This window comes from Onychostoma macrolepis, chromosome 09 (genome assembly GCF_012432095.1).
Source record: "Onychostoma macrolepis isolate SWU-2019 chromosome 09, ASM1243209v1, whole genome shotgun sequence".
Taxonomy (NCBI): Eukaryota; Metazoa; Chordata; class Actinopteri; order Cypriniformes; family Cyprinidae; genus Onychostoma; species Onychostoma macrolepis.
The window spans coordinates 23,613,261-23,637,753 of record NC_081163.1 but is presented as its reverse complement, the minus strand read 5'-3'; the positions used below and the strand labels follow the sequence as shown (position 1 = coordinate 23,637,753).

The following is a 24,493-nucleotide window of genomic DNA, read 5'->3' as shown; positions in this document are numbered from 1 at the left end:
CATATTGATCGGTTGTATTTGCTGATTGTCCATATCCATGTTAATTTCTCTGTCGTAAATCTCAAGTTTAGCGCGAGCAGCTTGCATTTCCTTTTCTGCCATTAAACGCTCAAGTTCATGTTCTATATCTTTCATTTTTTCCTTTTGTTTAATTTCCTCCTGCACAATTTTATATTCTGCTTCCTTTGCAGCCAACTCCGCAGCTGCATCAATCCTTTTGGCTGCAATGCTTGAAGTGTCAGACTGCTTACCGATACTAGACTGAGAGGCGGTGCCGTAGATGGAGCGGGCGTACTGGTGTGACAATAGCTGCCATCTCCAAGCAGAGGATGGTCCCACTGGATAGTGGATGCCATCACCCTGGCTTATCAGGTAGAGGGTGTGCCCTGCCCGCTCAGGTTGCAAGCTCACTCTACCAGGAGTGTTGCATCCTCCTGGGCACTGGTTGTGGCGCCTCACTAACAGATATTTGTAGAGTTGCGGGCTGGGCGACCCCCAACATGTTCGCTAGATTCTATAGCCTTAATGTTGAGCCGGTATCCTCCTGTGTTCTCACCTCAAACGGGTAGAAGCACCGAGAGGTCCCTGCTACTGTCGGCTTGCTATGTCACAAATTTGCTTTACAGAGTTCCTTTTCAGACCCTGTCGAGCTCCTCCGTCACCCTCGGCAGCCAGACGTTGCGGAGCGTCTGGTGCCAGGCCTTCACTCAATGTTTCCATGAAAACCAGTAGGAGGCTGGGTGCCATATGTAGTGACCCCGAGGGGATCCCATATGTGTATTCTTCCACATATAGCTTTAAGCCCGTGTTTCCCCAGTGGACATCTCTGCCATTCCTCCAAAGGGGTTACAAGCACCTTTAAATCTTCCATATATACAGAGGCCCTAAGGAGTTAATCCATATGTGTAAGTGCCACCTGAAACCTCCTTCGGGAACGATGGGGCTTCCACAACGTTGCTGTTCCAGTGGAACAGGTACGTTTTCCCAGTGTTATCCAATCTCACTGAGTGGGTAGTGCAAAGAAAACAGTGACTCACCTTTCTGGGACACTGGAAGGGGCAGCATCCGTGGCACTTTGGTAGGGATCCCCAGTTGGTCAGTCATCGAGAAAAAAACCTGAGTATGCGTTGCACCTGTTGCCTATTTATACGCACTACAATCAGCAGCAGCTGAATGCAATCATCACATGCCAATATGTTTAGTTTACACTTGAAGTAGGTCTCTCTACCGTGATTCCCAATTCATCGGTCATCGACGCAATATCTCTGTTCTCTCCTTCAGAGAATGAGGGTTACATACATAACCGAGACGTTTCAGGTTTTTTGTATTGTATTATAAGTTAGTTGTATTTACTGTCTCAGGATATAGCTGTAGTGCTTTTGATGGATTAAATGGTGATTACATAGAAATCTGCCATGACAGAAGACATAGGAATCCATATCATCTAACATAAAAAAAAAAAAACAAGCAATTACTTGAAATGTTTTTATTGTGTGTTTCCAATAACATTTCTTGTTTATTTACTTTTACTTTTTATTACTGTTTACTTTTTATTTATATTATCTGGGCTCACATAAATAAATAAATAAATAACATTTCACCTAAACTACAGCATTATTTTGTTTCTCCTTACAGATTGTGTGTGTGTACACCTGTACTGTATGGTTTAAAGTCTATTCTAGAGGAACAAACAGACAAGGCAGTCAGGTAGGCCTACTGCAACAAAACAGGTTAGACCAGACTTGATCTAAATACCAGTCTTTACAATCTTTGAACAGACTACACGGATAAATGTTCCACTTTACATACTCTTCAAAAAATTACTGTGGAAGTGCCATGGTACAGTTAAGGTGTCATATGGCAATAGTGTGGCACTGTGAAAAATATGGAACTGAATGATCATCCATGACCTCAGCATATTAAACTTCCATGGTATTTACTGTGAGTCAAAAGTTTGGACAAACCTAACCGTTTTTTCCTAAAACTACCTTAAATTTAGCTTTTCACAAAAGCATGAATGGGGACTTGTATTAGTTTCTTTATAAAATTAGAAAACTTAGAATATAATTTTTAAATAGATGAGATTATTAAATATATAGTTTTATTGTTGTTGATTTTGTTTTGTTTTTGTTGTTGTTAATCATGACAATTTTAGTCATGTCATATTCCCATATGTTATAGAGTTATTCTGTGTACATTTTTATAAGAAACGGTAGTCTAATACTGGCCACACCTGGTACTGCAAAGAATACTTAGAAAACCATACTGCACGTAGTGGTACTTTTTAAAACGTTTTAAATGAGTGTGTCTAACTCTAACCACACCCTGATCCGGAATTCATTTCTTAGTGCGTCCAAATTATCGCTCTAAATATTGACACGTCGTCACATAGGCTAAGTGTGGTTACGTGTAAAACAGGGCAGGTCTGATGTTCAAAACGCCAGCAGGAACTGCGGATTTAAAGTAGGATGTCTAAAACACAGTGGAAGACATAAACACAACTGTGTGTGTGTGCTCAGACGTATCGGAGAACTGTCGAGGTGAATCTTTCGGAATATAGAAATGAGTACAGAAAACATTCATTTGAAAGGACCGGAGCAGCACGTGAGTGATGACAAACTTTGCGACAACAAGGAACTTTAACGCGACTATTTCAGAGCGTCATTTGAAACGAAAGCTCTTAATATGAATATATTTTGTGTCTAACATGTCTTTGAGTGTAAAAACGCGGAAGTTTGCCAGGACAACAGAGTTTAGTTTAGGTCATACGGCAGAAATGTTGCCAGGCAGTCGTTTTTGAGTTCGGGATGCCCTTCTGTGATTACATTCAGACACTCAGTGTTTGGCATTAACTAACAAGTTTTGTGCTCTCAAATTATCTATTTACAGCAGTCGCGAGTGTAATGAACATTGCCTCTGTGAGTAAAGAATCAAATCCCGTTTTTATTATCGCGATAGCTTAAATAACGCTTGTAACCATAGCGACAGAGTGGTTTCATTTTAGTTCTGCTGGTCATTTCGTGCAACGTTCGCGGATTCTCTGCTATGTTGTTAACAACTAATTCCATTTTAACCCACTGCGTTTGTCCCTTCTTAGCCAACATACTTAACAGAAGTCATATCTCTGTTTCTAATTTGTTTCCGACTTTTTAATATTCAGGTATAGAATGTGGAATCACTCTCTTTCTCTTTCAGAACCGAACTGAGCGTGAACTGAAAAGACTTGAAAATAATTCATAGTACTAAAATAATGAAATTTAGGAAGTATTTAAGGGGCAGTGGGAGGGTCTTGGCTTTTGTGTTTATCGCGTCTGTAATCTGGCTCCTTTTTGATATCGCAGCATTGCGGATATCCATCAGTGATGTGAATCAGGATCTCAAAGAGAGAGAGATTGTACTAAAACAGGGAAGGAGAAAAGACAATGTGGATGTGCTCAAACACAACCTGCAAAAAGTAAACATAGACAAAAAGGAGTTTTTGAAAAAAAGCCACAGGTTTGAAATGAAAGTTGATAAGGTTTACAGAAAGAGGCCAATGGCGAGACCAGAAAATCAAGCTGAGTTAAAACAAGACAAACATTTGAATCCAATGTCTATGGCTGACAAGTCTTCTGTGAAACAAAATGAAGTAATTAATCGAAGTAAAGTGAATCTTATTGTGAACTCACTTGTGAAGGGAACAGTTATTAGCATCCCTGAAAAAATAAACAAGACAAAAACTGTTATTAATCGCAGAGTGAAGAATATAACCACAAATATAAACAAAATAAAAGCTGCTTTTAATGGACAGACGGATGCAAATCTAGATGTCAAAGCACATTTACTTACTAAAGCACTGCCTGCTGTCCAGGAGAAAACGCATCTTCCTGCGCTCAAAGAAAACGGTGTGAAGAAAGTACATCATATTAATGATACAGTAGTGATGCCACGTAATGATGTACATGTAGATGCGGGTTTACAAAAGAACTTGAGTAATGAATTGCTGAAACCAGCAGAGGGCGATAAGCCGAAGAACATTATTGAAAATTCAGAGAAACATGGCAATACTTTCAACAAAACGAAAACAGATATTATTCAAAAACCAAGTGAACTGAAGGCTCAGGACCCAGCAGAGGAGGCATTACGAGTACCGCAGTCTACAAGTGTGCGGGGGAGGAGGTCAGGAGGGCATCATAAGGTTATGGCCCTAGATGTGACAGACAGGCCCAGAGATCCCAGGGCGGTGGGACAGTTTGGACAGCCTGCAAGAGTTCCCAGAGATAAAGAACTGGAAAGTCGGAGACGCTGGAGTGAAGGATTTTTTAATGTATTCCTGAGTGAACAGATACCAATAGACAGAGCCATTCCAGACACCAGACCTCAAATGTGAGTTTGAACCATAGATTATTTTTGTTGTAGCCCTGCAGGTCATGGCAAATTTTCTGTTTTGGCAAGATATGTGTAACACCTCCATATCCTGTGTTGTTTAGATGTTCAGAAAACCTTGTTCATGATAACCTGCCCAGTACCAGTGTGATCTTCTGTTTTGTGGACGAGGTTTGGTCTACTCTGCTGCGCTCGGTGCACAGTGTGCTCAACAGGTCTCCTCCACACCTGCTCAAAGAGATCATTCTGGTGGACGACTGCAGCACCAAAGGTTTGAGCGATTTGCTCACATTTTAAAGAAATTATTTATTCGTTATTCATTTATTGACAGTGTTTAATAGTTAAAAGCTTAAGTCCTTCACAAATTTTAAAATCCAGTTTGGTTTACAAACTTGTGAGTGAGCAGCACTAAATACAGAGGTAAATATGGTCCAAAACAAGCTTATGTTTCACAGATATCCATAAAGTAGGTAGTAGGTAGTAGGTAGCAGGCGTGGCTCGTCTATATGGGCAGGTGGGGCAGAGTCCCACCAAAATATTCATCCACAACAAAGACCTCTATATAAACTGAATAATAAATTGTAAATGTGTTCAGCACTCTGCAACAAATATTTTTTTTCAGATTTTCGATACTATTTGAAGTCGTAAAGTAAGCAATATATCTTAAAATCCCATGCGTGGCTTTAGCAGGCATGTATACATGATACTAAGTGGGGCAGAAGGTGCCTGAGACCTCTCGAGCTCAACAGCGCCCCCACAATTCTGCAACGTAAATCTGTGGTGAAAAGGGGAACTGCAGCGCACTCTAATTGTGAGCCATTGGGGCAGATTTGAGACTGCCCTGCTTATTTTCACGTTACCTTACGTGAACCTCGCTCCACCGAGACGATATCAATCCACTTCAGCTATGTGTCTGCATCAGGTCAGTAACTAGTTGGCATGTCTGTTTTTTTCTATGTGGAGTAGTGGATCAAATTAACAAAGAAATTCTTTAGTTTAAATAATGTGCTCACATGAATAGCCTTTATATGGTTCAGTTGTGTTTGTTTTATTATTATTCTTAGAATAGACATATGATCGTCTTTTCTCACCCGAATTGCTCCACAACTTTTAACATTCTAAATCAACGTTTGGATGTGATAAATGCTATATTAAGGCAATTATAATACAGCATTTTATGCGTGTTCTCCGAGCCTGCCAATCAACATTAGCATGTCACCCACAGGATAACGCAAGGATATCTCTGCCAAAATTTTGTCCACATGTGTTCAGAGATTAAAATATAAAGTTTACAAAATGTTTTTCATATATTAGAGCTATGACCCAGAATCTGCCCCACCTAAATTTACGGTCAGGAGCCGCTGCTGGTAGGTAGTTAATTCTTTAATAAGGTACTCTTTTGCCCACTCAAAGTCTTGAAAAGTAAAACTTTTTCAAACTGCACTTGCTTAATCTATGACAAAACATCACAAGTCTTAAAATAAAAATTTAAGCATGGATGTTATCATCCTTCAAGAGGGTCTTGGTATAATGTGTGTTTTGGGGCATTTGGAATTTACATTGAATGTATTCTTGCATTGAAACACAGTTAAATCAAATTAATTGAATGGAACAGAGTGCAAATGTTTTGAGAAGTGTTTTTAAAGACTACAATTTGACACAGTATGCTGTTATAGTAAAGAATGGTATGGCATGGTAAAGAAAGCACCTCTGATACCAAATATGAAAACTGAAAGAAAAAATAAAAAATAAAAAATAAATATATATATATATATATATATTTATTTATTTATTTTAATTAGTTAATTTGTGTAGTTGTTGGATCCGCAATTCATTGTTGTAAATATAAATTGCATACCTAATCAGGGGCGTAGCCATCATTTCAGAAGTGAGGGGGACAGAAATGCAATGTAATATATATATATAACATTACAATATGACATTTCTGTAATGTATATAACCTAACAGTCAAAAGTTTTTGAACAGTAAGATTTTTTATGTTTTTTAGAGAAGTCTCTTCTGCTCACCAAGCCTGCATTTATTTGATCCAAAGTACAGCAAAAACAGTAAAGTGCAGCAAAAACAGTAATGTTGTGAAATATTTTTACTATTTAAAACAACTGCTTTCTATTTGAATATATTTTAAAATGTAATCCATTGTAGTGATCAAAGCTGAATTTTCAGCATCATTACTCCAGTCTTCAGTGTCACATGATCTTCAGAAATCATTCTATGCTGATTTGCTGCTCAAGAAAGCTTTTTTAATTATTATAATTAGTAATTTTTTTCAGGATTCTTTGAGTAGAAAGATCCAAAGATCAGCATTTATCTGAAATAAAAAGCTTTTGTAACATTATACACTATACCATTCAAAAGCTTAGAGTCGGTATACATTTTTTTTTTTTTTTTGGAAAAGAAATTAATACTTTTATTTAGCATGGATGATAAAGACATTTATGATAAATACTGTTCTTCTGAACTTTCTATTCACCAAAGAAACCTGAAAAAATTAGACTCAGCTGTTTTCAACATCATAATAAATGTTTTTTGAGCAGCAAATCGGAATATCAGAATGATTTCTGAAGGATCGTGTGACTGGAGTAATCACAATAAAATACATTTTAAAATATATTCAAATAGAAAACAGTTATTTAAAAATATTTCAAAATGTTACTGTTTTGCTGTACTTTGGATCAAATAAATGCAAGCTTGGTGAGCAGAAGAGACTTCTTTAAAAAACATTAACAGTCTTACTGTTCAAAAAATTTTGACTGGTAGTGTATAGGCAACTTTAATTTTTCTCTTATTTCTAGCTTTTAATTGGCTTAGAAATTAGATACACTGCTGGACAATAACCAATAATAATGATTTGTTTATATACTACAAACACTTTTTTTATCACACAATAAGGCAGAATAGTTTCTATACTGTAATAAATGCTATGTCAATTAGCACTGGATTGTTCATATTCTTTATTACCTGGAGATGACTTGAAAAACACAAAAACTATATATTGTCACAATCGCATGGTTAATGTCTTCATGTTTCCAAACGTTTCTGTTTTACTGTGAAAACAACTGTTTTCATACAGCGATAGCTGGACGTTTTTTTTTTATTTATTTTTTATTGTACAAACAACTTGGCAATATCAAGACATCTTCACATTACCATATACAGAACCGGTGCATACAAATACAACAGAACGAGAGAAAACAGAGAAAGGCAAAAAATAATATTATTCATTTTATTAAATAATAAAATAAAATAAATAATTAAAATACATAAGTCATTGAAAGGGGGCTAGGGTTTTTCTTGTAAATCATATTCTGTAATAATAATAAACAGATTTATTGCATTCTTCCCCTTCATCACCTTAAGGGCTTTTGTATACAAAACAAACTCATTATGAAATGCACAAAAGGCTGGTTTTACTTTCAAATATTTAGATTTGTGTATATAAAACTTTCCCATCATAAGGATGCTATTGACCAGAAAATCATCTTTGCTATTTTTCATTACAAGTCCATAGATGATGTCCTTTAAGGTGAAACTGTCAAGGTAACGTACCTTTGGGTAAAGCCAGTCATGAATATCAGACCCCCGCTTGATCTACGCCCATGCATCTAATGAATTGAAAATCAGTTTTTTGTTGATTTTACTATACACTTCTTTTAAAAGGGAAGTTAAAAAGTTTTAATTAAATTTTATTTTCTTTAATTAAAAAAGGTCATTCAAGTTAAATTAAGTTAAAGTAAAAAAAGTTACTGTATTGTGATCTTTAAAACAAAAAAAAACTTTTTTTATACTTTGCATTTATACTTTGAAGAAGTCGTTTCTGGATTTGTGTTTCTCTATGACTAAATTTATTGCTGTTTCTATTGTAGACTACCTGAAGGAGCAGTTGGATGTTTATATGTCTCAATTCCCTAAAGTACGAATCATCCATCTGAAAGAGAGACAAGGCCTAATCAGAGCCAGAATCGCAGGGGCCTCCGCTGCTACAGGTACTGTAAACTCACATTCGATTTAGTCCAGTGTAGTGGCAAAGATTCAATCCATGGATTTGTGCTTAATTTAATCTGGAATACATAGAATAGAATCGAATACAATATCTCACATCTCTGTTGTATAATATGCATATTGTTTTAGTGTATGGCCTTATTGGTTGTTTCAGCAGATGTTGTTTCATCTGCAGGTGAAGTTTTGACATTCCTGGACTCTCACGTTGAGTGTAACGTGGGGTGGCTGGAGCCACTGTTAGAAAGAGTTTACCTGGACCACAAAAAAGTGGTCTGTCCTGTTATTGAGGTCATCAGTGATAAGGACATGAGGTAATGAAGTATATTAAAAAATGTATATATAAAATATACAAATGAAAGAAAGAAAATAAAAAAATGTAAAAAATAATAAGAATAGAGAAAAATAATAACAATAAATAATTAATAAAAAAAGAAAGAAAAGGAAAGCAAGGAAGCAAGAAAGAAATAATAATAAGAAATATAGCTGCAAGCTAGGGATAACCGGGGTTCAAGCATTTAAGCACATAAGAAAAAAGATTTTGTGTTTGCATGCCTGTAACCACCTAAATCAATTATTAAAAATAGCATTTTGGGCAAATGCAGGTAATTTACCAAAGAAATATGATGATTTTAAACCCATCCAAAATGGAGAATAGGCTCACAGACACACAACATACATACACACACGCTGAAATTAAATGATTAAACTAGTTTATTAATACTCTATAAGCATATTTACACACACACACAAACACACACACACACAAATAGAAATGAAATGGTTAAACTATCATATTAATAATCATTAAGCCTGCTTACACACAGAGACACACTCATACATACGGACATACTTGCACACACATTTTGTTGCAGATATAGATATTTGAAATAAATGATAGGTGACAATAGTTTTTGCAAGTCTTCTCTTTTTAAGAGTTTATATTTCTCTGTGATCATATGGCAAAATTGTAAAAACTGACATAACAAAATGGTAAACTTGAATTAAATGTTATTTTAAATGTTATAACATTGATTTTATAATATCTCCATGAGAAAAACTATGAACAGTTCTGTTTGAGAGTTTAATAAGCCTATTAGTGGTCTTCCGCTGCCATCTAGTGGTTATACATAGCAATTTCTCATACGACACTGTGTTTTTTACCTTTATAACTATTATAGTGGTATTTTTTGCCAAATAAAACATACTCACAAACATAAAAAGGTTAAACTGTTATATTAATATTCAATAAGCATGCTTACACACAGACACACACAAATAGAAAATAAATGGTTAAACTATCATATTAATAATCATACATAAGCTTACTTGCTTACACACACAGACACACTCATACACGGACATACATGCACACATATTTTGTTGCTGATATAGATATTTGAAATAAATGACAGGTGACAATATTTTTTGTAAGTCTTCTTTTTAAGAGTTTATATAGTCATTTTCAGGTTTCTCTGTGATCATAATATGGCAAAATTGTAAAAACTGACATAACAAAATGGTAAACTTGAATTAAATGCGATTTTAAATGTTATAACAGTGATTTTAAAATATCTCCATGAGAAAAGCTATGAACAGTTCTGTTTGAGAGTTTAATAAGCCCATTAGTGGTCTTCCGCTGCCATCTAGTGATTAGAAATTTAAATTTCTCATACAACACTGTGTTTTACATTTTTTTTTAAAAGTATTATAGTGTTATGTTTTGCCAAATCTCTCTTAAATTTTGCACACTTGTTTAGAATGAAATTATGCATCATTTTACACAGTTTTAAGAGAAGTTGAGGGCTTTCTTTTAGGATTTATAGGCCTTTGGGTACTCTATATCAAGTCCATTTTATTAATTTGCACTTATAGCTGTCCAAAGGCAAATGTACAACATTTTTTGATAATTATTGATCTAGAGAGTCTAGAGAATAGTACTGCACTGATTTTATTGATTTTAAGTTAAAAACCGAGGAGTAGTTTACAAAAGTATTTTTTTTTTTTTAAATAATCTCAAATATTTAAACAACAATTTGATTGACAGCAGTGATCCTAAAGACAAAGTTGTTCAGAATAAGGAGATCTATCATATTATATGAAGATCTAGTGTTTGTGTGAATATATTAACATAGTCTACAATTTGAGGTCATGTTCTATAGAAATGTTGTGTTTTTGAGGCTTTTTTAACTGTGATAGCGCCACCTATGGTCCGATCTCCTTGAAACTTTTCATGCTTGTTAACAGTTATCTGACACTTGTTTTCACCAACTTTCATAAAGTTTCGAGTTTTTGTTTAGGTTTATAGGCTTTTTGGTATGTGTGGCCACGCCCACTTTTTAAATGAGCCAGTTATAGCTAACCAAAGGACAAAATTCAAAGATTTTTCGATAATTATTGATCTAGAGAGTCCAGAGAACATTACTGCAGTGGTTTGGTTCCGATCGGGGAAAAAACCTAGGATTAGTTTGCAAAAGTAGGTTTTTAACTTATTTGTGAACATTTAATGAACGATTTGATTGACAACATTAGTCCTAGAGGCAAAGTTGTTCAGAATGAGGAGATCTATCACATTATATGAAGTTCTAGTGTTTGTGTGAATATATGAACATGTTCTACAGTTTGAGGTCATTTTCCATAGAAATCTTGTGTTTTTGAGGCCTTTTTAACTGTTATAGCGCCACCTATAGTTCGATCTCCATGAAATTTTGCGTGCTTGTTAAGAGTCATCTGACAAGTTTTCACCAAGTTTCGTAAAGTTTTGAGTTTTCGTTTAGGTTTAATAAGCTTTGGGTTATGTTTTGCCACGCCCCTTTTCTAAATTACCCCATTAAAGCTAACCGAAGGACAAAATTCAAAAAATTTTCGATAATTATTGATCTAGAGAGTCCAGAGAACATTACTGCAGTGGTTTGGTTCCGATCGGGCAAAAAACCAGAGACTAGTTCGCAAAAGTAGGTTTTTAACATATTTGTGAATAATTAATGAACGATTTGATTGACAGCAATGGTTGTTGAGGCAAAGTTGTTCATTATGAGGAGATCTATCAAATGATATACATATTGTGTGGATTTGTGAAACGCCACGTGATTACAGAGCCAAAAAAGCTCATTAGAGCCAACTAGTGGCCAATTTCTTTCAAAATTCTTACAGACCTTTAGGGCCATGAGTCGAACATGCCCACTGAGTTTCGTTCCGATCGAACTCCGTTAAACTTGTTTAATAGGCGTTTAAATTTCATTGGCCGATGGCGGCCATGGTTTTTGAGATACGTGAATGTCCTCATATACACTCGTGCCCCTTTGGACCAAGAAGCTGCATACCAATTTTCAAGTCGATCGGATCAACAGTTGCTTAGTTATAACTATTTTTATGTTTTTTCAGTATTATAGCACCCCCAAGTGGCAGAGCTGCGCAATGTTTTTTATTTGACGAAAGATTGAGCTCATACACATTTGTTCCGAGTTTGGTGCAGATATCTAATTTCGTTCCAGAGTTATGCTTGAAATAACATTTGGCTAACGTTAGCATAGACGCTAATCGACGTACTGTTTTGCGCGAAAATCAAAATTTCAACTTTGTTTTGATAATTATTGATATTCAGTGTCCAGATAAAATTTCTGCAGTGGTTTGGTTCCGATCGGGTGAAAAACCTAGGACTAGTTCGCAAAAGTAGGTCTCAGGTATAGCTCAATTTTGCGAAAAAAACGTGCGTCGTAGAGCACTACGTACTTGAACCCCTAAAAAGAAAGAAATAGAATAATAGGGCAGTGATACAATACAATCAATAGAAATGCACTTTATGGCTGCATTCAGAGTTACTGTTTGGGACTGACAGCATTTGCTTACAGGTGAGAGACTTGAAATGTTTTATTTATTCAGCAGATTAAAACATCTGCTTGAATACATATCTGTATGAATGAACAGCTGAAATCACAACCGCATTCAGGACACTAGCGACAGAATCAAAAATGGAGTCATAACACTGGGAAGTTTTATTACAGTTGACAACCCGTTTTTAAATAAATGAGCCCAGGCGAGGCTTGTCCAATCCATCACAGTTAAACAACTAACAATGACTTTAAATGCTTTGTTAGCAAGTGCAGAGAGCGCGTTTGGTGCACGCGTCTCAAAACTCGCGTAATCGCGCCCACGGCACTGACGGCAGCTCCAGTGGATCTTGAGATGAACGCGAATCATTTGTCTCTGTGGGTGAATTAAACCCGTCATGATTATATAGGCAACTTGATGTCCCATGCTGTTCCGTTCCGTTCATTCCGAACAGCTTTGAATGTGAGAATGCGGTTGGGAATCCTGACAATGTAAAGGCGTTAGTTCGGTTATATGCGGTTCTGACGGTCGTATAATAATAATAAAATGCTCCATGAACCCAACTCTATGAAGTGAAGTTGCCATACTAGCCTTTACCTTCTGCTCTAGAGTCTTCTTTTGTGTTAAACATGGCAGAAAAACAGTCTTAAGTAGGGATAACTGCAGGGTTGCGCAATGGGCATGGCTAAAAGGTGCGACGCATCAACACATTCCATGCTAATTGACGTATTTTCATAATCGCTGCAGCCGTACAATTAAATAAATGCTGTGTACACATTTTGTACATGGTACTTTACCGTTGCACATATGAGACTCAATAGCCCTTTCCAATGTACCATTCCTCCACTGCTGCACTGAACTGTTAAAATTCATGCACTGAAATGTATTCATTTATTTTTTGTGTACGCAGTTACATGCTTGTTGATAACTTCCAAAGAGGCATTTTCAGATGGCCACTGGTGTTTGGCTGGAGTGCGCTACCAGAGGAATATATTAGAAAGAACCAGATCAAGGATTCAGACCCCATCAGGTAACATCAACGAAATGGCATACACAAAATATATATATATATATATATACTCAACTATTTTCTGCAATTCTCCAGCTGTGGTCCTTGGAGAGTCTTTAGCCACTCATACTCTCCATCTCACCGTGCATTAGGACAATATAGACACACGTCCTCTTCCAGAATTTTCACTGCTCTAGCTCTTTCCTTAAAGCCACTTCACTAATTTGTGAGAGCTCAATTATCTTTTGCTGCACATCAGAAATATATTCTTTGGGTTTTTCTCATTGTGATGGATGATTGAAGGAATTTGGGCTTTGTTTTCCCTCCTATTTATATTTCTGTGAAACAGGAAGCCATGGCTGGATAATTTTATGTTCATAATCACCCTGAAGTGCTCAAAATTGTGAATATGAATGGGAATATACTTCAGAGATATTTTACTCATAATAATTTCTAGGGGTGCCAATAATTGTGTCCAATGTTTATTTGAGAAAAACATTTATTTCATAATGATATTTCCCCCCATTTTAAATTCTTATTATCCAATGAAAGGTTGATTTTTGTGAACTTTTTAAATAAAAAATCAAAAGGTTTAACAATGCAGATTAATTTTCACAGCCTTCTTTGATCATATTTACCAAGGGTGCCGATATTTTTGGCCATGACTATATATATATACAGTGGGTACGGAAAGTATTTTTCACTCTTTGTTATATTGCAGCCATTTGCTAAAATCATTTGTTCATTTTTTTCCTCATTAATGTACACACAGCACCCCATATTGACAGAAAAATACAGAATTGTTGACATTTTTGCAGATTTATAAAAAAAGAAAAACTGAAATATCACATGGTCCTAAGTATTCAGACCCTTTGCTGTGACACTCATATTTAACTCAGGTGATGTCCATTTCTTCTGATCATCCTTGAGATGGTTCTTCAACTTCATTTGAGTCCAGCTGTGTTTGATTATACTGATTGGACTTGATTAGGAAAGCCACACACCTGTCTATATAAGACCTTACAGCTCACAGTGCATGTCAGAGCAAATGAGAATCATGAGGTTAAAGGAACTGCCTGAAGAGCTCAGAGACAGAATTGTGGCAAGGCACAGATCTGGCCAAGGTTACAAAAAAAATTCTGCTGCACTTAAGGTTCCTAAGAGCACTGTGACCGCCATAATCCTTAAATGGAAGACGTTTGAGACGACAAGAACCCTTCCTAGAGCTGGCCGTCCGGCCAAACTGAGCTATCGGGGGAGAAGAGCCTTGATGAGAGAGGTAAAGAAGAACCCAAAGATCACTGTGGCTGAGCTCCAGAGATGCAGTCGGGAGATGGAGAAAGTTGTAGAAAGTCAACCATCACTGCAGCCCTCCACCAGTCGGGGCTTTATGGCAGAGTGGCCTGACGGAAGCCTCTCCTCAGTGCAAGACACATGAAAGCCCGCATGGAGTTTGCTAAAAAACACCTGAATAAGATTCTCTGGTCTGCTGAGACCAAGATAGAACTTTTTGGCCTTAATTCTAAGCGGTATGTGTGGAGAAAACCAGGCACTGCTCATCACCTGTCCAATACAGTCCCAACAGTGAAGCATGGTGGTGGCAGCATCATGCTGTGGGGGTGTTTTTCAGCTGCAGGGACAGGACGACTGGTTGCAATCGAGGGAAAGATGAATGCGGCCAAGTACAGGGATATACTGGACGAAAACCTTCTTCAGAGTGCTCAGGACCTCAGACTGGGCCGAAGGTTTACCTTCCAACAAGACAATGACCCTAAGCATACAGCTAAAATAACGAAGGAGTGGCTTCACAACAACTCTGTGACTGTTCTTGAATGGCCCAGCCAGAACCCTGACTTAAACCCAATTGAGCATCTCTGGAGAGACTTAAAAATGGCTGTCCACCAACGTTTACCATCCAACCTGACAGAACTGGAGAGGATCTGCAAGGAGGAATGGCAGAGGATCCCCAAATCCAGGTGTGAAAAACTTGTTGCATCTTTCCCAAAAAGATTCATGGCTGTATTAGATCAAAAGGGTGCTTCTACTAAATACTGAGCAAAGGGTCTGAATACTTAGGACCATGTGATATTTCAGTTTTTCTTTTTTAATAAATCTGCAAAAATGTCAACAATTCTGTTTTTCTGTCAATATGGAGTGCTGTGTGTACATTAATTAGGAAAAAAAATGAACATAAATGATTTTAGCAAATGGCTGCAATATAACAAAGAGTGAAAAATTTAAGGGGGTCTGAATACTTTCTGTACCCATAATTATATATAATTATTATTTATTTATTTTTTCAGAGCAAGTTGGCAAGATTTGTTAAATCATTTGTTTATTGATTTGTTAAGATTTGTCCGTTGATTGGTTTAGTTGTACTTTTTGCAGGTTACAAAGTTGACAAGTGTTTTTTTTAATGTATTTTAGAGGGTGTTACTGAATCAAACGATTTACTACAAACACAGTCATTCAGAAGTCCTATTATGTTCCATTAAAATCTGTAAGTCTGCAGAAATATTTTGTTAAACATAAGGTTTATTCTTTCTCTGCTTGGCTTGACTTTTCATTAAGCTAAAAGAAAAACAACAAATTCCTACATCTTTAGGGGTCCAAGCACCAATCTTCACTAAATTTTGCACACAGTGGCTAGGGATGGTGCTGGTAAGAAGTTTTGGTTTCACTTTATTTTGATGGGCCCGTTAACAAACCTGGGCCTGTTGACTATAAGTAATGTTGTACCTACATATCTACTAACTCTCAACAGAGTGTTAGTAGAGTATTAGTAGACTGGTAGGGTTAGGGTTAGAATAAGTTGACATGTACTTGCAAAATTACTTCGAGTCTGTTGGGCAACCATCACAATAAAACGTTAGCCGATATTAAGCCTACTAATCCTAAGTAAGCCTACTAAGCCTATGATATTAGTCTACTAATACTCTAATGAGAGTTAGTTGATATGTAGGTGCAACGTTACTTAAAAATAAGTGTTACCAAAGTTTCTCCAATTTTATTTGAATAAACAAACAAACATAGCCGTCAACAACCAATCTAAATTAATCACCTTATAACATCAAATCTGAATGGCAGACCATCACTAAATTTGGCAGGTTAAAGAAAAATTGCTGAACATTTACAGGCAATGCAAGATGTACAGTCGATGAATTTCTTGTTCTTCATCACAAAAGAAATTGGAGAAATTTAGCATTACATCACTTGTTCACCCATGTATCCTCTTCAGTGAATGGGTGCCGTCAGTCCAAACAGCTGATAAAAGCATCATAATAATTGACATGACTCTAGTTCAGCTGTTAACATCTAGTGAAAAGTGGAAACGTGGGTTTGTGATAAATGAATGCATTAAGATGTTTTAAAATTATTGCATCCAGCTAAAATACAAGTCTTCTTCTATTCATAATATTCACCAGTGAAAAAGTCGGCTGGTCTAAATCGGGACAGAAATATGCACAGATCAAGTACCGTTTACAGACAAAAACAGGAAAAACAGTCCAAACAAATACATTGGTGGATTTTGATGAGAGGACAACAGAGGAAGACTTTTTCACTAAAGGAGGCATTATCATTGATTATTGACTTGATTATTAAAGTTAAAATAGATTTTTAAAATATTGATGTTTTTTACAAACACACAGCTTTTCACTTCACGAGACTGATGGACTGGAGTTGTGTGAATTATTGTGATGTTTTTTTTATCAGCTGTTTGGATTCTCATTCTGTGAGCAAGTGATGTAATGCTAAATTTCTCCAAATCTGTTCCGATGAAGAAACAAACTCATCTACATCTTGGATGGCCTGAAGGTAAGTACATTTTCAGCAAATTTTCATTTTTGGGTGAATTGTTGCTAATAACTATGGATTTGTAATAGTTAAAATCAAAATTAATCTCTCTTCCAATTCCATCAGTTAATCGTGTTTATTTATTTACATGAAGTTTTCCACCATTAGTTAATAAAAGAAAAAAAGAAAAAGGGTATCCTTGTGAAAGATGCCCCTGTTTTCATAACTTGGTAACACTTTAAAATAAGGTTCAGTGGTTAACTTTAACAAATGTATTGCTCATATATTAGTTATCCATTCATTAGAGTATTTATTAATATTTGTTAACATTAATTAATGAAATTACAACTGTACACTGTTAGTTCATGTTAGCTCAGGTCTAATAATTAATATAGATATATAATATAAAACTTTGGATTTTAATAAATCCAAAAAAAAAAAAAATTCTCTTTACTTATTCCTTCCTTTGGTAGTTTGTATTTATTTGAACAATGCCTGAGACTTGGTGTTGCAAGCACTTCGTCTGTCTGATTGCCTCTTCAAGTTGAATCGCTTTATGTATTCCCCAATTGTAAGTCGCTTTGGATAAAAGCGTCTGCAAAATGACTAAATGTAAATGTAATAATGTATTAGTATATGTTGCAATTAATATGCTTTACAAGTGTTTTTCATTTTTAGTTTGTTAACTAATGTAGGTTATTAATGTTAACAAATGGAACCTTATAAAATCTTAGCGATGTTGCAACCATATAGGCAAATATATTTGTGGGTATTGCTACAAATCTTTTGAATCTTATGTTGTGAATGCAATGTCCAAACTTCACAAATCTTATAATATTATCTTGTTATAACACATCAGGACATTCTGAATACATGTTAAATTTAATGAATTTTCTCAGAGGGTAACAACAGTTTCTAAAATATCAATCATTTTTTATCAATATTAGTGACAGTAATGAAGACTGTAATACTAACGTTGTCCACTAGAGAGAGCCACAGGATAATTCTTCTTAGGTCTTTCAAATGTTCAATATGATATATTCATCTTATTTGAATATAGTTTGATAGAGTTTAATATAGTAAGTTTACAAAAAAGTGATTTTCAGAAAGCTTACAGATAATTACATTACCTTTTATAATTATTATAAAATAATTATAAAATATAATTATATAATTAAATAATAATTATTACCTAATGAAATTGTTTAATATATATGAACATAATTGTCCAGTGACTTGGCTGAATGTGTTGTTGTCCAATTTCATGAAAAGGCAAAATTATTTGTCTGTTTTAATTTAATACAATAATACTTCTGTAAAGAGACACTTTAAAGGTGTATTCACACCTGTCTTGTTTGGTTCGATTGAAACAAATTCAAGTTCGTTTCCCCTCTTGGTGCGGATCTTTTGGGCATACATTGTGAATACAGCAATCGCACTCGGGTGTGCACCAAACAACTGCACCGAGACCCAGCTGAAGAGGTGGTCTCGGTCCGCTTCCAAATGAACTCTGGTACGGTTCCGGCCTCGATCTGATCCAACTGCAGAAAGCATGCTCAAAAAACACACAGCTCACGCATATAGTGCTGTTGTTTACATTTCAATCACTTAAATCACTTGTTTTCAAACCGCAATGCTTAAAAACGTGTGCAAATTATGAGTTTTCGTGACTTTAGTGCCCACAGCAACATGACATTAGCGCACTAAATAGGCTAAAGCTTGCCGCAAAGCCCCAGCAAAAGTTACAATGAATGTGTCTGGGGGAAATAGTAAGGAGATATTTGAATTATTTATTATCAAACTAGTGTTTTCTGAGTCAGTGTCACAAAGATGAAGTTAAAAATCCTGACTCGCCATCTCCTCATTGGATGTGCCTTTAGAAAGAAATGCATCTTTATGGATTATAATGAATGAGTTTTTGTTTTGGATATGAATTACTTCGTTTTGTAGTAATTCAAAGCTTTCTATAGATATATTCATCATGTCTGTAAGGAAAATATTCACTGAGTTACGGTCATTTTTGACGGGAAGCACATCCTATTAGTTTTCTTTATTTTAGAAAAGCACGTTTTCTTGATATTGTGAGTGCACACAAATAAAAATATACCCTTTACAGTTCCGAACAATGTATTATTATTACCTTTTTAAGCAACAATTACGGCGTATTTCATTTGTTTCCACTGATGTCCTGAAGCGCGCTTCAGCTTCCACTCTCCGCACAAACGATTGGATATGCGCCTAATAGCACACATTTATCTAGGTTAAATGTTTAAACTAACATTTTGATATGCTTTAAGTATTTCATATCTATAGATTTTAATTTTGGCAAGTCGTAATTACAACATTGTCTCATATGATGCTCATAAGTTTCTTCATATTGCGTTTTTATCTTATGACAGCAAATCAGTAAAAGAATAAAAATTTCACTACGAAAGATCTCCATGATTAGCCTGTTTTTGCACTTCCTGTTTTTCCCTGCTTGAGAATTTCTGTCCAATGAACGGATGGCCTTAGCACAAGTGTGGTTTTGTTTACAATTTCTGGTTCACTTGCAAAAAGGGCAGTGTGAAAGCGAACCGCACCAAAAAAAATAAAAAATCAACATTGTATTTGGTCCGGACCAAAGCAAGTGAGCTAGTGGTCTTTCCTGGTGTGAATACACCCGAGTCACTTTAAGAAAAGAGAGAGGTCTAACTGTACCATTGTTGTATGAGCCATGATAATTGCCGCTTGCAGATATACAGTGCTGCTTGAAAGTTTGTGAACCCTTTAGAATTGCCTATATTTCTGCATAAATATGACCCAAAACATCATTAAATTTCCATATAGATCCTGAAAGTAGACAAAGAGAACCAAATCAAACAAGTGAGAGAAGAATATTTTCTTTGTCATTTATTTATTGAGAAAAATGATCCAGTCTTACAAATCTGTGCGTTGCAAAAGTATGTGAATCTTTGCTTTCTGGTGTGACCCCCTTTTGCCGCAGAAACTGAAGCTAAAGTTTCTTGTAAGTGCTGATCAGTCCTGCACAATAACATGTCGGAGTTTTAGCCCATTCCTTAGTGCAGAACCACTTAAACTCTGTGATGTTGGTGGGTTTCCTCCTATGAACTGCTTGCTTAGGTCCTTCCACAACATTTTTTTAATTGGATTAAGGTCTGGACTTTGACTAAGCCATTCCTAGACATTAACTTTGTTCTTCTTTAACCATTATTTGGTAGAATGACTTGTGTGCTTGGGGTTGTTGTCTTGCTGCATGACCCATGTTCTCTTGAGACTGTTCTTTAACAGATGTCCTGGCGTTTTCCTTTAGAATTTGCTGGTATAATTCAGAATTCATTGTTCATCAATGATGGCAGGCTGTCCTGGCCAAGATACAGTAAACAGGCCCAAGCCATGATACTACCACCACCATGTTTCACAGATGGGATAAGATTCTTAAGCTGGAATGCAGTGTGCTCTTTTCTCCGAACATAATAGCTTCTCATTTAAATCAGTAAGCTCTATTTTGGTTTCATCCATCCATTAAACCTTTCTCCAATAGTCCTCTGGCTTGTCCACATGATCTTTAGCAAGCAATTTTCTTTTTGGAGAACAGTGGCTTTCTTCTTGCAACTCTGCCATGCACACTATGGTTGCTCAGTGTTCTCCTGATGGTGGGCTCATGAACATTAACAATAGCCAATGTGAGAAAGGCCTTTAGTTGCTTAGAAGTTACCCTGGGAACTTTTGCAACCTCACAGACTATTACACATTCTGCTTTGGAGTGATCTTTTTTGGGTGACCACTTCTCGGGAAGGTAAAAGTGGTCTTGAATTTCCTCCATTTGTACACAATCTCTCTGACTGTGGATTTGTGGAGTCCAAACTCTTTAGAGATGGTTTTGTAACCTTTTCTAGCCTGATGAGCAACATCAACTCTTTTTTCCGAGGTCCTCAGTAATCTCCTTTGTTCGTAACATGATTCACTTCTACAAACATGATCAGACTTTGATAGATCCCTGTTCTTTGAATAAAACCGGTCACGTACTGACATTTGATAGTCATTGCACTGACTGAAAACACCTCTGCACAGATGGACTCTAATTTCACCTTTAAATTAACTGCTAATCCAAGAGATTCACATACTTTTGCCACTCACAGATATGCAATATTGGATCATTTTCCTGAATAAATAAATGACAAAGAAAATATTATTGTCTCATTTGTTTGATTGGGTTCTCTTTGTCTACTTTCAGAACTTGTGTGAAAATAAGATTATGTTTTTGGGCCATATTTATGCAGAAATATAGAAAATTCTAAAGTGTTCACAAATTTACAAGCAGCACTGTATTTTTAATTGTGTGATCATCAGTCATTTTTAAATGTAGATAATATTGTGCACTTTTTCTATTTGCTGTGAACAACTGATTCATATGAAAAGCTGAACAAACCAGGGCCATAACCACCATAGACATTGACATTGATCACACTGATTATGCAGCGCTCTGTTTGTTGTTAGGATGTCAAGAGGTTTAAAAGTTACATTTTTAGCCTGGTCTGCTCAGTGGCCCCCCAATGTTCAAGACACGGTTACGGCCCTGGAACAAACATGAATAGAACATCATTATTGTATAATTGTTTTGGTTTTCATGTTTAAGCAGATAAATACTTACAATTTAACTATCAATAATATTATATATAGTAGTTTCAGTGAACTTTTAGTTCTAATTATAGGTTATACTACATTTATGTTGTAATATGTAATATAATATCTAAATCTAAACTGCAGTTAAAGGTGACTTTATTTATTTATTTATTTTTCACAGGTGTCCTGTGATGGCAGGGGGTCTTTTCTCTATAGACAAGAGCTATTTCTATGAACTGGGGGCATATGACCCAGGCCTGGATGTCTGGGGTGGGGAAAATATGGAAATCTCTTTCAAGGTAAATAAGCTAAATGTTTATTTGCAGGGTCAAATCATTTTTAACCAGAGATTTAAAGGGATCATCTCATGGGGAATGGCATTTTTTTTAAATAAAACCATTTGTACATTGTACTATAAATAAACATTTTAACTTTTCAAGTACACACAGTGTTAGGATGGTGTGTGAAAGTAAATGAGAGTCAAAAGCAGACCACTTTTAAGATTTTCTTCAGTAGGGCAAACAGCATAACATCTCACATTTTTGTTAATAGTTTATGGACCATAAATAAAAATTACATTTGATACGAGTCCTTTTAAAAGTTTGAACCACTCTGAAATAATTGTGCACATTCCCCAGTGGCAGCAAGTAATGTGTTATTTGTGCTGTAGATCTGGATGTGTGGAGGCGAGATTGAAATCATCCCCTGCTCACGTGTTGGCCACATCTTCCGTGGTGATAACCCTTACAAGTTCCCTAAAGATCGTGTGAAGACAGTCGAGAGAAACTTGGCCAGGGTTGCAGAGGTCTGGCTGGATGACTATAAAGAGCTGTTTTATGGCCATGGCTACCACCATCTGCTGGACAAAAGTGTGACTGATATAGGAAATCTGACAGAACAGATTGAGCTGAGAGAAAAACTCAAGTGTAAAAGCTTTAAATGGTACTTGGAGAATGTCTACCCAGACCTGGACGCCCCTCTGGTCAAAGCAGAAGGACTGGTAGGAAGAAAATAAATAACTTTACACCACTATCGCTTACACAACTAATTAACCCTAACCTTAATGTTACTAATCTGACAAACTTTTTGTTTTTCTCTTCAGATTTTCAATGTTGGAACCAGAACATGTTTGGTATTTCAAAATGGCATTTTATTTTTTGATAAATGTGATCTCACAAATAAGGTAAATCCAAATCAGACATATTATTTACTTAGATATTCCATTCTGCTGTATAATCTTTCAGAAAAAAACACTGCATCCTAAAAACTGTTTCTGTTTTCTCATGCCTCGCAGAGTCAACACTTCAGCTACACCTGGTTAAAGATGCTTCGACAGAATACTTCCTGTTTGGCTCCTCAGGAAAAACAGATTATCATGGAACCATGTGACAACACAAAGCCACATCTCCGCTGGATGCACAAGTCTGGTAAAGTTTTGGTAAGTTCAGCACAAAATCTAATCTCTAGGGATAGTAACACTGATAAATTAATCAATGAATGGTGGGACAGGAAATATTGAATAATATCCCAATATGATTGTTCCAAATGTTTTAACAGAAATTGGATCACTTGCTTCTCCCATGGTTAATGTTAATCTGAATTTAAATAAAGGACACTGAAATAACACTGTCAGCCCATGCATAAACTGTTATTTGCTTTTAGACATTTTTTGTGGATTTCAATATTGTTGAATACTTGTTTTTGTTAAAAGCTGTTTTGATTTAACAATATATGTAAGCAATTACATGTGTGGTTGGACAGTGGCAAGAATAAGTTAAAAATAAATGGATTTCTGCATTGATTATTTATAAAATGTAGTCTGATCTTTATTTGACTCACAATTATAGATAAACAGTCTGACTAAATTAATAACACACAAATAATTGTATTTGCATCGAATATATTGAGTAATGATTCACAGTGCAGGGTGGAGAAAGTAAGCGAAACCTTGAATTTAGTAACTTGTTGGTCCACCTTTAGCAGCAAAACCTCCACATCTACCTTTTTTATACTTTTGACCAATTTTGGACCATTTCTCCCAACAAATCTGTTTTAGTTTATCAATATTGCCTTGATAGCACAGCCCTCTTTAGGTTATGCCACACCATCTGAATTGGCTTAAGACCAAGGCTCAGGAAAATGCACATTCAGCCACTCTTTATTTGGTATTTCTTGTGTTTTGGGTCCTTTTCATGTTGCATCACAAAGCCTCTTATTAAGTCCTGACATTCTCCTGTAAAATATCTTGATACACTTTATGAGAGGAAGGTTCGAAGTAGGGTTGGGTACCGAACTCGGTACTTTTAAGGGTACCTACCGAATTGCGTCGGGATTACCGAGTACCTATTCACATTCGGTACCAAATTTCGGTACTTGAGAACGCATTCGAGAGAAAGAGAGAGAGACCCTGTGACATGATATCACCCCTGCAACTCTTTAAAACACAACACACAGGGCAAACCGAAATGTACTGAAGTGTGCTGAGAAGGGTGTTCCTGCATAACCGGAGGAGCTGCAGTTTCAGGACCGCAGTTCTAGAACCGCATTTCTAGGACCCTATTTTTTTTGTAACAGCGCCACCTACCGAATCGAATGAGATAGCAGAAGCTGCAGTTTTTTGCAGTTGTTGTTGTTGTTTGTAAATGTCGTTAAAGATATTGAATTTCAGGAACATTTTTATTTCCGGATATTTTTTATTTATAATGAAACAGATGTTAATTACAAAGTGTGTAATACCTGCTTTTGAGTAACAATTTTAAATTTAAACAAATTAATTTACACTTAAAATATGAATGTAAATGTATTTCAATCTTTAAACAACTGAAAAAGTGGAGTAGGCTATCTTAAGTC

General features: G+C 35.9%; 1 protein-coding gene across 2 annotated transcripts in view; it reads left to right on the top strand.

The window, feature by feature from the left end:
• The first annotated feature begins 2,313 nt into the window (after positions 1-2,313).
• Positions 2,314-24,493, top strand: part of LOC131547588 (polypeptide N-acetylgalactosaminyltransferase 5) — a 35,600-nt gene continuing 13,420 nt past the window's right edge. The window contains exons 1-10 of one of the 2 annotated variants that reach the window (XM_058788267.1): positions 2,314-4,365; positions 4,470-4,636; positions 8,250-8,369; positions 8,561-8,696; positions 13,124-13,243; positions 21,825-21,942; positions 22,314-22,643; positions 22,746-22,826; positions 22,938-23,081; positions 23,201-23,457. In XM_058788267.1, the coding sequence (XP_058644250.1) occupies positions 3,251-4,365; positions 4,470-4,636; positions 8,250-8,369; positions 8,561-8,696; positions 13,124-13,243; positions 21,825-21,942; positions 22,314-22,643; positions 22,746-22,826; positions 22,938-23,081; positions 23,201-23,242 (2,373 nt within the window). In that variant the 5' untranslated portion in view covers positions 2,314-3,250 and the 3' untranslated portion in view covers positions 23,243-23,457. Of the gene's footprint in view, positions 4,366-4,469; positions 4,637-8,249; positions 8,370-8,560; positions 8,697-13,123; positions 13,244-21,824; positions 21,943-22,313; positions 22,644-22,745; positions 22,827-22,937; positions 23,082-23,200; positions 23,458-24,493 lie in introns of those variants that run through there. The other variant, XM_058788266.1, reaches the window with a different exon arrangement.